Source organism: Acartia tonsa, chromosome 13 (genome assembly GCF_053477335.1).
Source record: "Acartia tonsa isolate MP-2025a chromosome 13, ASM5347733v1, whole genome shotgun sequence".
NCBI lineage: Eukaryota > Metazoa > Arthropoda > Copepoda > Calanoida > Acartiidae > Acartia > Acartia tonsa.
Window position 1 is genome coordinate 41,401,036 of NC_137272.1, and position 14,904 is coordinate 41,415,939.

At 34.9% G+C, this 14,904-nt stretch overlaps 1 protein-coding gene across 2 annotated transcripts in view; it reads left to right on the forward strand.

The window, feature by feature from the left end:
* The window catches only part of LOC145304705 (uncharacterized), a 133,882-nt gene that overhangs the window by 117,291 nt on the left and 1,687 nt on the right, over positions 1-14,904 (forward strand). For both annotated transcript variants that reach the window (XM_080146646.1, XM_080146647.1), the window contains exons 16-30: positions 95-240; positions 808-892; positions 1,088-1,186; positions 1,676-1,772; positions 5,917-6,026; positions 7,031-7,130; positions 7,309-7,498; positions 7,822-7,962; positions 8,909-8,999; positions 9,333-9,458; positions 9,745-9,875; positions 11,244-11,425; positions 12,377-12,498; positions 12,818-14,028; positions 14,423-14,727. In XM_080146646.1, the coding sequence (XP_080002772.1) occupies positions 95-240; positions 808-892; positions 1,088-1,186; positions 1,676-1,772; positions 5,917-6,026; positions 7,031-7,130; positions 7,309-7,498; positions 7,822-7,962; positions 8,909-8,999; positions 9,333-9,458; positions 9,745-9,875; positions 11,244-11,425; positions 12,377-12,498; positions 12,818-14,028; positions 14,423-14,727 (3,136 nt within the window). The remainder of the gene's footprint in view (positions 1-94; positions 241-807; positions 893-1,087; positions 1,187-1,675; positions 1,773-5,916; positions 6,027-7,030; positions 7,131-7,308; positions 7,499-7,821; positions 7,963-8,908; positions 9,000-9,332; positions 9,459-9,744; positions 9,876-11,243; positions 11,426-12,376; positions 12,499-12,817; positions 14,029-14,422; positions 14,728-14,904) is intronic.

The window sequence follows — 14,904 nt, forward strand, 5'->3', positions numbered from 1 at the left end:
CATTTATCGTCCCTTGTTCTATGTCTCAAGATTCCTAAAAATTCTCAAACAATTTATTTACCTATTTAAATATTAACAAATATTTAAACTTTAGGTTGACTGGAGTAAAATCTCAGTATTCGTGACCGCGGCCCTGCTGAAGGACTTCCTGCGCTCCCTGCCCGACTGTCTGCTCCAGTCCGACAACTACAACTCCTGGATGCAGGCCAATACTGCCGAGGATATCAAGGCATTAAACAGGTACATTATCAAAAAGAGATTTCTATTTTCTCGCAGAGTATATTAATGATTATACTCAGGAATCTGTCTAGTAGTTGACTTAAAATATATTGATGAAATGAAAAAAAATTGTACCACTATATATACACGTTCTAACCAAAAATATAGCTGGATTTATCCTACATTTATTGTTATTGGTGTACAATTTAATGATTATTGATCAAGATTTATTATTTTTATTGTTCCCGCATTTATTTTTCAACAAAGGTTTCGTGATATTTCTTTAATAATAAATATTTATGTTTTAAAGCCAAGATTGTTTTTTTGTATTTCAACGAATCTTTAAATAGTTCATGACCTAAATGAGTGTTTAATTAGAATTTTCAGTTGTTTTATGGAATTTACTAGCTGTTAAGCCCCTATCCTCTTGGGGGCCTAAAACTACTCCAAGGCATACTATATGATATGCGTTCCCTGAAAAGCACAACATAACCAATATAGTAATTTACTTCTTATGGAATTTTATATTTTTTATTAAAGGAATTGTTAAAAAATAATCTTGATTTATAACATTTCTTTGTATTTTAGTTGTATAAAGAGTCTTCCAACAGTGAACCAGTACTTGCTACACCATCTTCTCTATGTCCTACACAAAACCAGTCAAAACAGTCAGGTAAATAATATGTTGCTGATGTCGCTCGGGAAGTTGTATAATATCACGCGGCATTGGCGCTGATGGGTGTTACTTTACTCAATACCCAAGGTGTGAGACTCAGAGAATTCACTAGTGTTACTATTTCTGCTGCATGTCAAGCAAATTTCATGAACATAATCTAAAAAAGTTATTAATAATATAATATTATTATAGGAGAATATGATGACAAGTTCTAACCTGAGCATTTGTGTTGGACCATCAATACTATGGACTCAAGATCCACAATACTCACTTGATCCTGCTTATACTAAGGTAGGAGGGGCACAATATTCACTTGATCCTGCTTATACTAAGGTAGGAGGGGCACATTATTCACTTGATCCTGCTTATACTAAGGTAGGAGGGGCACAATATTCACTTGATGCTGATTATATCAAAAAAGGACGGACTTGCCTTGGCTCTATTACAGATTTAGCCTGTTATAATATGTATATTGTATAAACTTTTTTTGGTTTTACTTTTGAAACCAATAGATATTTCCTTTGTTCTGTTCATAGAAGGCCTCCTAAATCAGTAGTCTCCAAAAAAGTATCTGTCACCCTTTATATAAATATTGGTAGTTTAAAAGAGAATAAAATTATCCAAAGGTTTTAACTGAAATATCAATAGTTTTATAATCCTGGAAACTAAGTGAAGATTCCCTAAAATGGATAAACCGAATTACAAAAATCCTTACTACTGAAAATAAATTAATTTTGAAAGGCATAAGTTTTTAAGAAAACTAATGCTGTTAATGTTTAGGAGGTATCAAGTTTACTGGAAACCTTGATAGACAATTATTCTTCCCTGTATGATGGTACGCCGTCACTCTTCAATACGTCTAAACCAAACCACAGAGGTAAGTTTGTTATCAGCTACGCCCTACAGGGATGTTAAACATTTAATAGTAGCGACGTTTTTTTAATCGCTTTGATTCTAGTTTCCACTAGTAACCAACAAATTTTACTGTGTCTCTAATATAAGGCACGGACTAAAAAAAACTGATTTTAATCTTATAATTGTACATTTTTATATTCGTAGAAAGCTGGATATAACACGATGCTAGACATAGTTTTTTTCATATGGATGAGAACCGGTTCCTATCCACCGGATTCGAATGAATACGAGAAAATATTTTTCTAAATGCTAAAAATATATCTTCATGTCTTGCAATATTGTAATTTTATTAAGAATTCATCTCTGGTTGAAAAACATTCTAATTTTGGATTTAATCAATCTATAGAGTAGCTACACTTATAAAAACAGCAGTTTTAGTAAATATGAAATAATTGCAATGTTTGATATAATTAGGGGTTACATCTCCCCCTTATTCTCCCATAATAAATATCTTTAATTTATTAAAAGCGAAGCTTGTCAATAATTAGGGTCGGTCCGTCCGTCCTTGACGGATAGTTTTTTTCCGTTAATATAGGCATGTTAGAATTGTCCTATCGATTTCAAACTTTGCATGGTGATTCCTTTAGTAGTTAGGTACGATTTAGAAAGCGTAGCAACTCTATAATCATTACCAGAATGTCCATACGTCCATTTTAAACATGTTTATTTTTTACTTTTAACAACAAATTTAAATGTGATTTAATTATCCGATTGATCTGATTTTTGGTATATTGATTCCTAGGACAGCAAAGTATAATGTTATAAGCGAAGCAACTCTAAAATCAAGTCCTAAAAATGTAAGTATGTCCATAAACTTTATCCTGAATCAAGCAGTTTTTCAACAAATTTACGTACAATTTTGCTTCGACTCTTATTTACTAAGTATATTTGCGATTACTTTTATTTAATGAAATCTTCCAATTTTTAACATGTACAAAACGGCCTGCTTAATTGCTTCAAGATCCATGTCAGATCTATATAGGAAATAAATGTCTATAAACGAGCTCAAGTTTTCCAAGGAATATATGATTAAAACTCATAGTGCTCCAATAATCCATAATAAACTCTCATTGCCCAGAACGATAAGACCCATTATTTTACTTTATTAAAAATAAATTCATTTTTTTCATTTCATGTTGCTATTTCCCTTATATTGATGTATTTAATTTCTAATCATAAAAAAGAAAATTTAAATTTATAATATGATAAATTTAAGAAAACTATGTTTTAAAAGAATTCGATTGTGGCGACATTTTGTGTGTTCAAATATACTAAAATTGTAATCATCATCATTAACCCTTTGGTGATGGTAATGTAAAGAAAAAAATATAATTTAAAAAAATCTTTTAAAAATCATTTAAATTATTAATTATTTACTTTCTTTTAAATAGTAATGCCGGGTGAGGAAAATAGATTTATTGAGAAATAGATATGCATAGAGAAAACTAGCCAATAGGGAGATAATTATATCGAGCCAACTCTAGTACATTAATATTCTGATTGTTCAGTTCTGACACTATACAAGTGTTAATGTTCGTTTGTCCTACCGTTTCAGTGCTTCGCTTTTATGGATGTTGCCATCCTTGTATAAAATATTACTACAGCTATCAATTTTAATTTGTCCTTCGTGGATTTATTTATTGTAATAACAATTTATCGCTGCGCAGCTACTCTATAATTAAGGATGTTCGTCCGTTACAGTAAAGTAAAATGTGAAAATTTCACTTACAATTATAATCTTTATTAAGCAAGCATATTCCCTCAAAGTGTCTCAGAATCCACTCCCCCTCCCCCAAATAATATTGAAATAAATTGAAAATAACGGGAGGGGGGGGGGGTTGTAGATATATTTGTTTGTTCGTTTATAGCTTTAGGTCAGTTTCGGTTAGGTTATATTGGGTGATCGGCGGCCTCGAAGGGAAAGGGTAATTAAGAAAATTTCTAAATTGAAGTTTTTCAATGGGCTAATGTGTCCTTTTTGGTTATTTAGTCAAAATGTTAAAAAAAGAATTATTATAAAACTCTAATGTTTTAAAAGATAAACTATGGAAATGTAAAGTTTGGTATTTTAGTTTTTACATTAGTTGGATTTCTTAATTTCTTCTTTATTTTCATTTTTTTATCAAAAATAAAAGAAGCGGTTTTAAATTTGGGAAGTTTATAGGGTGATATATTAATTTAACAATACATAGCACTCTTTATAATTTATTTTTTTTTATATAAAAAGTACAACTTTGACCAAATTATTTTCAAATGTTTCATGTTCTACAAGGTCAATTAGTATAGCGGTGTTTTTACGTTTAGACTGAAAAAAACAAACAAAGTATAGCTCAATATATCAGACAAAAGCTCATTATTTGAATAAAATATCTATGTTCAATTGTTCATGCGTAGAAACCCTTTTTTTGACATTATGCCAGATTCTTTTCAGGAATCTCAATGGGGGGGGGGGGAGGAGAGGTGCTAATGACATTTGACCAAAAGATTAGGTTAGGGGTTAGCTTCGGGTTAGTCTAATGCTTATTTTAGTTTATCTCTGAATCTCTACATCTGCCCCCCAAATATTATTTTAGATTTATTTCACTTCTTGGTTTACCCATCAACACTCAATAAAAGTACCCGAACTTTTTAGAGACTACGTGGTTTAAAATTTTGTTTATATATTTAATTTACAGTCCAATGTCCCCTCCCTCCCATCATTAGAAATTAATGTAGTTAGATAAGATTTTTTGTCAGTTTTTATATCCATGTATCTAATTTTAAGTTAGATTGTAAAAACTCTGCAAAATTAAATTGGCAAAAACATTGAAGCAAAATTTTGTGTGAAAATTTGTGGTTTTCTGCAATACTAATAAGGATGTTATTTACACAAGGATGACAACATCTATAAGTAGCGAAGCACAAAAAAATCATGTATGTACGAACAAAGGGATTTAAAGAGCACATCTTCAAGAATATATTTATGTGAAACAATTGTCTAATGTTAATAAGATTTAATATTTAAATCCATAAAGACCTGCGGACCATGTAAATTATTTATAGGATGCTTATTGGTATAGGGAATCTTCACAAAAAATTGAATAGTAATTGTTTTGTATTGTTGTTTTTGTATGATAATAAATGAAAGATGTGGTAAACAGTGTTTAACTACCAGGAAAGACATTCCGCTACTTTGCTTTATTTGTTTCTTATTATCCAATAAACAATTTATCATATTATTAAGTAAAAATATTTTTTATGAACCCTAAAATGTATTTTACTTTCCGCGGGAAACTGGGAATACGATGCGATAAATAACTATTATTACTCTGCAAATACTTATACTGCTATCAAATACAAAGTGTCTTCTAATTATATATGTGGTCAGAGTTAAAATAATAATTTGGAATTAAACATTATATTATATTTTTCTAATCCTAAATTTTATTTACTACTTGTTGTTAACCATAAATAATTTCTGTTTGGACAAAAATAATTTTACATCCCCCATCGCAACCTTTTTATTGGGTCATTGAAAATCAACCAATGGTGTCGCTTATATTAACACAGCCAAGTAGCAGAAAATAATTTAGAATCAGACGAAAGAGGTCTTTGAAAAATGAAGGGAGGTAGTTGTCTGTATATAGTATATACATCTATACTATAGATCTGTTGCTCGGAAGACAATTTAAGAAAAAAATGAAAATAAGTTAGATTGGGGGTATAGGTTACTGGTTAGCTTTTCATTTTGAGGGGTATTATTTTGTTTTATCTCTTAACTAAAGAAAAAGTAACCTTAATAGTTCGAAACAATATTGCTGTTGATTTTTATAGCTTCGCTTTTATGGATGTTGTCATTCCCAGGGCTCTAAAGGGATAAGACAATGACTGATAAATTGATGTAAATCCCCAATAATGATACACAAAATTACTCTTTCTGTAGATTACAATTAGTTGTTGAAACATTTGGAAACTTAACCAAATGAACCAGCCAATCAAATTTCACTGAAGTCCCCAAAATTATTGAGCCAGCGAATAAGAAAACGTTATTGTAAGACTTTTGGGGACTTGTGTAATAAACAGCTCAATATCCTCTGCCTCCCTGTGTCATTCCTGTTTTATTTTAGGTGGTTATGATCACTCGAGCTTGGACAGTCTTCTGGACCCCGCGGGGCCTGAAGAGGACCTAAACAGACAGAATGGCCTAGAAGGGGTCTCATTAACTAATCTTAGCCAGGTAAAACTATTTCCAGTTTGTCTTCTTTGGTTTAGAACCGGTTCCGAGTTTTTATATCTGCAAGTTTACAGACTTACAAGTTCACCGACCATTTTACTGAAAGGTGTAATAGTTTTTCTCGTATTCATTTGAATCCGGTGGATAGGAACCACGGGGCTAAAAAAACTAGTTTTAATCTTATAATTGTACATTCTATATCCGCGGAAAGCCGTTTATAATACGATACGAGAAATAACGGTACACCGACAAACGTCCTACCGCGACAAACGTCCTACTACGACAAACGTCCTACGCGACAAACGTCCTAAGCGACAAACGTCCTACTGCGACATCTCTTAAGTAAAACGTCCTAAAAATTTAAAGGTCGAATTTTGTAATGCAAGGATGTATCGGGTTCGAAACCATACCAGTTGATAGCCAACACAGACTTTGGGAAAACTGTCGGACAGATTTTTAAAATTTAGCCTATGGTTAAAGTTATTCAAAAAATAAATTTCAGTTAAAGATTATTTTCCTGTGTTAATTATCGCCATTTTGAATTTTATATTGATAAGTATTCTTACAATTAGAGGATTTTGTCCTTAAATTTGGAAGATTTTTTTTATTTCATAATTTTTGAAAATTTTTAGGACGTTTTACTAAAGAGATGTCGCAGTAGGACGTTTGTCGCGGTAGGACGTTTGTCGCTTAGGACGTTTGTCGCGTAGGACGTTTGTCGTATTAGGACGTTTGTCGGTGTACCGAAATAACTATTATCAGTTTGCTATTTAATAATTGAAAATCATGATTGCAATTTTTTTTGATTATAAAAAGTTTGAAGTTAAAGTAGAAAGGTTGCGCGATTTTATCATGTCTTATTTCAACATTAATATTTAATGAATATTAGGACTCTGGTCTGACAACATCTGACAGTCAGCTGTATAATATTAGTATATTTAATATTAGGACTTTGGTCTGACAACATCTAATAGTCAGCTATATAATATTAATATATTTAATATTAGGACTCTGGTCTGACAACATCTGACAGTCAGCTGTATAATGCCTGGGAAGATGAGGAATACAGTTCTGAAGATTTTACTATTGAGAGGATCAGCTCAAATCAGGGATGGGGTCGTCATGAGATTAATTTTTTGTAAATTTACTTTTGGGAAAAGATTCAATTCTTGTTTAAAACCACTGAGATTGCATTAATAACAGTGGATTGGAAAATTATCCAAATTCTCGTCAAAGCATTTTGTATAATTTAAACCAGAATAAAAAAGACGACCCTAAACCTTATAGAACACTGTGCATGCAATAATCAACAAGAAGTACCTGTCCAGATACCAGAACAACTATCTGGCCCCTCACAACAACCACAAGACAACCAGCCGCCAGCCGGACGAGGGCCACAGCGGCGCGAGTTCGAGTCCGCCACAGCAACAGCAAAGCGGCGGCCGGAAACAGAATCGGCGCCATCAAAAGAATAGGTTTGTAGTTTCTCTAGGGATAGGACAATAGACGATGAAGTAATCATTCTCCCGACTCTTACCAACTTATTACCATGTACAGTTAGGACTTCCAGAAAAAGGCCTGGTAAATGAATGTCCCTATGTTGTTATGAATCATACTTGCGGCTGCTCCTCTTGTTTAAAGGGAAAAGTGGGAACTAGCTGAAAAAATAGCTTAAAAATCATCCAAGGACTTGTGAAAAAATAGCACAAAATCATCACGAAAACTATGTGAAGCTTTCCTAAAAAGAACAACTTAAAAGGTCCAATAGTAGTTAAAATCTTACTACATATATTTTTAGGGACCGAATGCACCGAAGAATCCATCGTAGTGCAGACTATAGCTCAGGAGTAGAGCTAGCTGATGACTCAACACACGTGTCTCAGTCTTTTAATAATTACTCACCCATGCGCAGTGACTCCTTATACCTTCCACCTCTAAGGTTTGTATTTTATATTTATCATTATACAGGGATTTTAAGGGATAAGACATTGGACGATAAATTGGTATACATCCCTAATTATGACATACAAAATTACTCCGTCTGTATATTAAAAATATTAGTTGTACTGTTTAGACAATTCAAGTTTGTAACCAACCAATAAAAGTTTTTCAGCCAACAAAGAAGTTAACATGGTTTTCAGTCAAATTTCCTATCCCTGCTTTGTTTCTTTATCTTTCAACTAGCGGCTACGCCCCTTAAGGCCTATAGTGGCACTTTAAATGTTTATTTTTTATTTTTAAATAATACGTTACGTTTTTATGTTGCTATATCAAAACTAAAATTTCGATTTTTGTGATTTCTCTTGGGAGGGTGGTGGTACCTTCCCTCAAAATATTTATAAACCTTCCTGGACCTATGAGAAGCTACCATGTCAAGGAGAACCCGATCGGTTCAGCGGTAAGCGAGATCCTTCGGTAGAAACATACAAACACACAGACAAACAGAAAGACATACTGTTACTTTATTATAAGGATTACTTATTATTTTATCTTTATCTGTTTATCCATCCATCTATGTCTGTATCTATCTATCTTTGCACTCATCATTGGGGAGTTAATGGGTTCGAATCTTTGCCAAAAATGCATCAGACTAAATAGGTTAAATGTTATCAATAGTAAGATTCTGGGGATTGTCTTTGGGGTAAACCAGGCGCAACTCATTAATAATCACAATAAGGGTTGGTTGTTTTTCATATTTGGGTTGTTAGTCCCTTAGAACCTACTATAAAAGATTGGCCTTAGGTTAGTGTCAAATGTCTTCAGATCAATATCAATATCTATCTATCTAGACGGACAGCTAGTGAAGAAAGTATCCAACAGCTGTTGCACCAGAAGCCCACCACCTCTGGGCACAACAACAACAATATTAATATCTATCTATCTAGACGAACAGCTAGTGAGGAAAGTATCCAACAGCTGTTGCACCAGAAGCCCACCTCCTCTGGACACAACAACAACAACAATATTGACATAATCCAGGAAAATAAAATAAATATATAATTTACATCATAAACAAGGATGATAGTCTTTAAAAGTAGCGAAGCACATCATTGTTGAAAAAGTGACTTTTTCAGATTAAAATCATTAATTGAAACTTAAAAGATTAAAATACTGCTAATTTGGAACCAACCAATCAAAACTCAATAAAAGTATCCAAACTTTTTAAGATAAATAATAAGGTAACTTGGTAATGAAACTTTAGTCTAGTATCCCTTTTATTTATAGATTTATTGTTACAATTTCCTTACTCATGGACTTATATTTGTCAATTATGTTTTAGAAAAATTTATGTTATTTTGTTGTTATTATCAGATCTCAACCGGCGGTAAAAAGTCAACGCCTCGGCCGCGTAGCGGTGGCCCACGAAAGGCAAGAGCGCCAAATCCGCCGAAGGGCGGCGGTAATTCTGTGATACGTAGCAATTCCGTCAACCAGGTACTGTCGCTTATTCGATAATATCTTGCCTCATTGAAATCAAGTCCTTTTTCTCACATCAAGAAATTTTGAACATCCTAGCTTTAACAGTAGCAATGAAAATCTCGATACTCGAATTGCCTTTTTGCTTGCAGTAGATAACTAATTCACAAGAAAGTTAAACAAACTACTATACATCACATGAACTTATCACTTGAGATAATATTGTTTCTTAAAAACGGACGTACAAACAGATCTTTTCAATTTTATAGTAGTTCAGCATCTATTAATATATTTGTGGTTGCAGGTTCGAGACTGGGAGACCCGTAAAGACTGGTACAGAAGTAAGAGTACAACCCTGCTTCATTCTGATGAAGAGGAGGGGGTCAATAGTTGCTCCACCCTCTCGGATGAGGACTCAACCCCCCATGTCTCCAGGTAATTGTCAACATATTATCACCCAATGTTCTTGAGGTTTAAATTTTTTTTACAGCTTTAATTTATAAAATTGCCTATTCTGTAAATTAAAACTAGCGGCTTCGCTCCTAGCCTCTAGATGTGAGTATGGGAATCATATCATTACATCTTCTATTACCTTCCCAGCCTAAAAAATTGCGAATGAATCGCCAATAGCAACTGAAAAAATTGCGAATGAGTCGCCAATTTTTGCGAATAAATGGAGAATTCGCAAAATATATGCAAAAAAATTGGGGGGTATTTTTTGGAGGGTTGGGAGTATCCCACCCCCCCCCCCTTAAGAAAATAGCCAAAAACCACCACAGTACCATTAGGTATATTCCCTGAAGAGTAGAATCCAATTGGTTCAGTGGTTACAGAGATCTTAAGGGACGGACGGATAGACAGACAGAGGGACAGACGGACGGACGGACAGACATCAAGCTACTTTGTATTATAGATTATTAGTTGTACAGTTAAGACACTTCGAGTTTTTACCAACCAATTAAAATTAATTAAAGTACCCAAAGTTTTTGAGCCAATAAATAAAATAAAATGGTTCGAGATTAGCCTCCATAGTGTAGAGCAGGGGAGGTTAAGACAATAGTATAAAACCAACCCAAAATAAGGATAAAGCTTCTCTGAAAAATACAACAAGTCCAACCAATTTAGATCAGATCTATAGTATAGATGTATATACAGACAACTACCTCCCTTCCTTTTTCAAAGACCTTTTTCGTCTGCTTCAAAATTTTTTTCTGCTACTTAACTGTGTAAATATAAGCGACACCATTGGTTGATTTTTAATGACCCAATAGAAAGGTTGCACAAGGTGGTTGCGATGGGGAGATACAGTTATGTAACCCTTTCTCCCTCTAGTGTTTTAATCTAATCAATGTAGATCAGTATTTTCCGAAAGCTCAAGTTTTAGAAAAAATAAAACACACTTCTTTATGTAATAGGATTTAAATTTTAGCGCTTTTGACTTCCGCAAAGGGTTTGATAAATACTTTTATATATCTTCTAAAGCCTCATTTTAAGTCTTAGAGTATTCAATCTATTATAAAGGGGAGGTAGGTTGTGCTGAAATTCCGTAAAGGTTGTGAGTTTTAAGTTAAAAACAGTAGTAAAACGATAAAAATTTATTTTAACCTAAAAAATGTTCTATTGTTCTTTTCAATAAGGAATACCCATATTTAATATATTATCGTTCTACTACTGTTTTAAGCCTTAAAACTCACACATTTACGGAATTTTAGCACAAACTACCTCTCCCTTTATAAGAATGAGTATTAGAATATGTTTTGATTGATTTTGTGTATTGGTTTTATACTTTCTTCTTTATTTCAGATCAAACTCGTATGGACGTGCAGAGGAGCCAGGTGGGGGAGGGGGCCAGGGGGATCTGAGCTACTCTGGGGGCCACCACCACCACCACCATCATCATAACAACTATCCCCATCAGCCTGTACACATGCGGGGTTATGAGGAGGGGAATGGTGGTCTCCATCATATTATGTATGGCGGTGGAGGTATGTAGGGACAATAGATTTAATACCCCAGATAAATTGTGGGACTTAATAATCCATCTAACTTAAAAAGAAATTTCTAGAATACGAACTTTTTTATGCCCCAAGAAAAATAACTTTATCCTATATTCAATGACTCATGGTTGACTTGTTTTATGGAGATTACATGAGGAAATAACTGCCATTTTGTATCAAAATGTGTGCACGTTCTAAACAATAATAAGGCCGGATTTTTCCTACATTCTGAGCTGGATCTTTAAATCATTTTAGTGGTAAGCCAAATCGGGGTGAGCCGAATTTCAGCCAATCACAGCGCGGCATTTCATAAAATGCTGTGCTCTCATTTGTGGAAAGTTGGCTCACCCCGATCTGGCTCACCACTAAAATGATTTAAAGATCCAACTCTGTTCTTTTTAATCAAATTTACTGATTAGGGAATTGTTAAATTGTCTAATGTGTTTAGCACCCCTTTATGAATTTTAAAAAAAAGCTCTTAGTTTTAAAATGTGTTTATGACAGCAGTAAAGGTGTAATTTTGACAGGGGATAAAAAAATATTGTCAAAAATACAGCAAAAAATGAAACTGACAAAAACACATTCACTTTTTGTCAATAACACAGTGCAGTGGCTGTAATTTTGCTAGTGGTAAAAGTGGCAGTACCCTGTTTTTTCCCCTTTCACCAATTATAATTTTTTTATTATTTTTATAGCTCTTTCAAACTACTAAACAGTGGTTTTCAAAAGTTTGCTTTGTTATCATTTGTATAGCCCTTGGGAACTTCTAAACAGTGGTCTCCAAAAGTTTTTCGTTTTTGTTTAGTACTTTGAAAAGGTGATTGTTTTACTGTCAAAAATTTTATTGTTTTTTTATCTATTTTAAAAATCAATTCTGCTCGTTCCATTTAATTGAAAAGGCGTAGGATTATTTAAAAACTAATCTTATCTATATTGTAGGCCTGGGAGTGGATGAAGACACGACATATGATATTTATCTTCATGATGATAGAACCCTTAATCTTGAGACAAACCTGGAGGCAGCTCTGTCAAATAATATCTCCAGAGACAAACAAATTAAGGTATTACTAGTTGTTTCGCTTTGGGCTTATAGGGATGTGTTTGAGAGAGAGGGTGGAGATTGGGGAAATAGCCTAAAATCACTATAACTTTGTTTTTATACATTAAACAAAATTGAAACAAAAATGTTGAATGTTAAATAGCAAACATAATTTTCTTGGCATTTTTTAAAAAAGATACTTTTTACACCAAAAGATGCCAGAAAGGGTTATTTTATGTTTGTGATTTAAAAGATTTGGTTTTTCAAAAGTAACATGTTTCAAAGATGTCCTTTTTACATTACATTATTTTGAAACTTCATTAATTGATGTTTTATTTTAGGATCTTGAAGGACTGAACTGTGAAACCCCACCGGGATATGAAGAATCAATCTACCGCCAGCGGCTGCTCAAACTGCAGGGCCAGAGCGGCTATCCTAGCGGCCAGTCTACTGGCAGCAGCAACAGTAAGCTGCAGCTGCCTGACAGATCAATTTTAGAGGAACAAGAACAGCTGAGCGCAAAGGCGAAAGCTGTTTTTGAGGCTAGCCTGCGCCAGTATAACACTGAAGTCAACAGCAGCTCAACGGTTGGCAGCAGAATCCTATACAATGGCGGCGAGAGCCTGGTTGATGTTTTGGATGGCTTGGATCCACCACCGTTACCACCAAAAACAGACAGACCACCTTTACCACCGAAGCAACGTAGCCGCCGTTCGGCGGAGCCAGATTCATCTGATGACCAAACCTATGTAAACAGCGCCGATATTGTCCGGTCTCCTGTGCATAACCACCATAGCGGCCGATCATCGGCTGTTTCGGCGGCCGGTAACAGGTCTAGAATTAGCATCAACTCACCCGTACTGATCTCAACCAATACGACGCCTATATCTTCCGTTATCGGCGGAAGTAGCAGCAGCAGCAGTAATAATCGCCAACACAGCCAACAACAAAATTCCTTAGAAGATTCGCAGTTTGTGTACGGGTCGTACTACAGCAGCGGAGCAAATATAATTAGTCAAGACAGTACAAGGGTCAGTGTTCCCGTTATGATCCAAGACGGCCAGAAAACGCCGCCGTTATTACCGCCAAAAGAGACGTCAGCCTCGCCCCAACCCAATGCAAGCGCCAAAAAGTTGCGCCAAGTCACTTCGACTAAAATCGGTTCAACTGCCAAAGTGATGCGCAGTGTGGAAACTCAAACGGACGACAATGAATTTATGATCGTCTATCCGGAGGACGGCGAGGAAATTATGCTGGAAGATGTGACGGGGAGCGGCGGTAACCTATACAATCCCGCCGACGGTTACAACGATGATTCCGAGTACAGTCCCGAAGAATCAAACCGGTCGTTGTCGCCAGATTTAATCGGCGGCGTGCCCTTACCACCGGCGGGTGTTAGACACAGTAGTTTTGACTATGGCGGCAGCGGAAATAGGTCCTTATCGCCGCCGAATACGACAATGGGGGGCGGATATGGTGTTGGCTACCATCACCAATTGTATTCGCCGCATTTCAGCGGAGCTACCCAACACAGAGACCTTTACAATTCCAGGTATAGATAAACATTCCTTTCACATTTGAAAAAACTAATTTATATCAATTTAACTTTTCCTATAATATTAAATTTTATTTTTTTTCAAGTATTGTATTATTTCTTTCTTTATATTATTCAGTATCACTAAAATACAATTTGAAAGGGAACAATTTAATCATTAATTCAAAGATGGGGTCAAAAAAAGACTAAAGATAAATTTTTTTCTGCTCAGCAAATATGTTAGTAGATAATTAACCTATTGTTTTTACCGTTAATTTTGATTGGCATATTATTAAATTTTAATGTGTAAACTGTAAATGGCATACAGTGATTCATTTACATTACTTGGATTTAAAGATTTTTTCATAGCTTTTAAAAGTTGTTCTGAATTACTAACATCAACATCTTTCAGACCCGTTAGTTCGGCGAGTGTGGTAAGTGGACGCGATCATCATGAGCTTAGAGAGGCCGCGAGGCGCAAACTCGAACCCTCAGCCTCAGAACATTTGTCCTCCGCCATATCGCAGCGTACCCCTGCAGCCGGCAGATCCAACAGAATAAGCCTGGATTCCACAATTTCGGTCGGCTCAAATCACCGGCTGTTGGTTGGCAGCGGCGATATGATGCATTCACCGGCGGTTTCCTCAGCAGCCGGCGGAAGCAGGGCGACATCGGTTACGGAAACAACTGTTTCAAGTCATTCTTCTAGTGGTTCAGGTAAGGATACACTTTTTTTCTTGCTAAGCTTTTCTATAATTAGGGTCGGTCCGTCCGTACGTCCGAGACGGATAGCTTTTTCCGTTGAATTAGGCATGTTAGAATTGTCCTATTGATTTCAAACTTTGCATGGTGATTCCTGTAGTAGTAAGGTACGATTTAGAAAGCATAGCAACT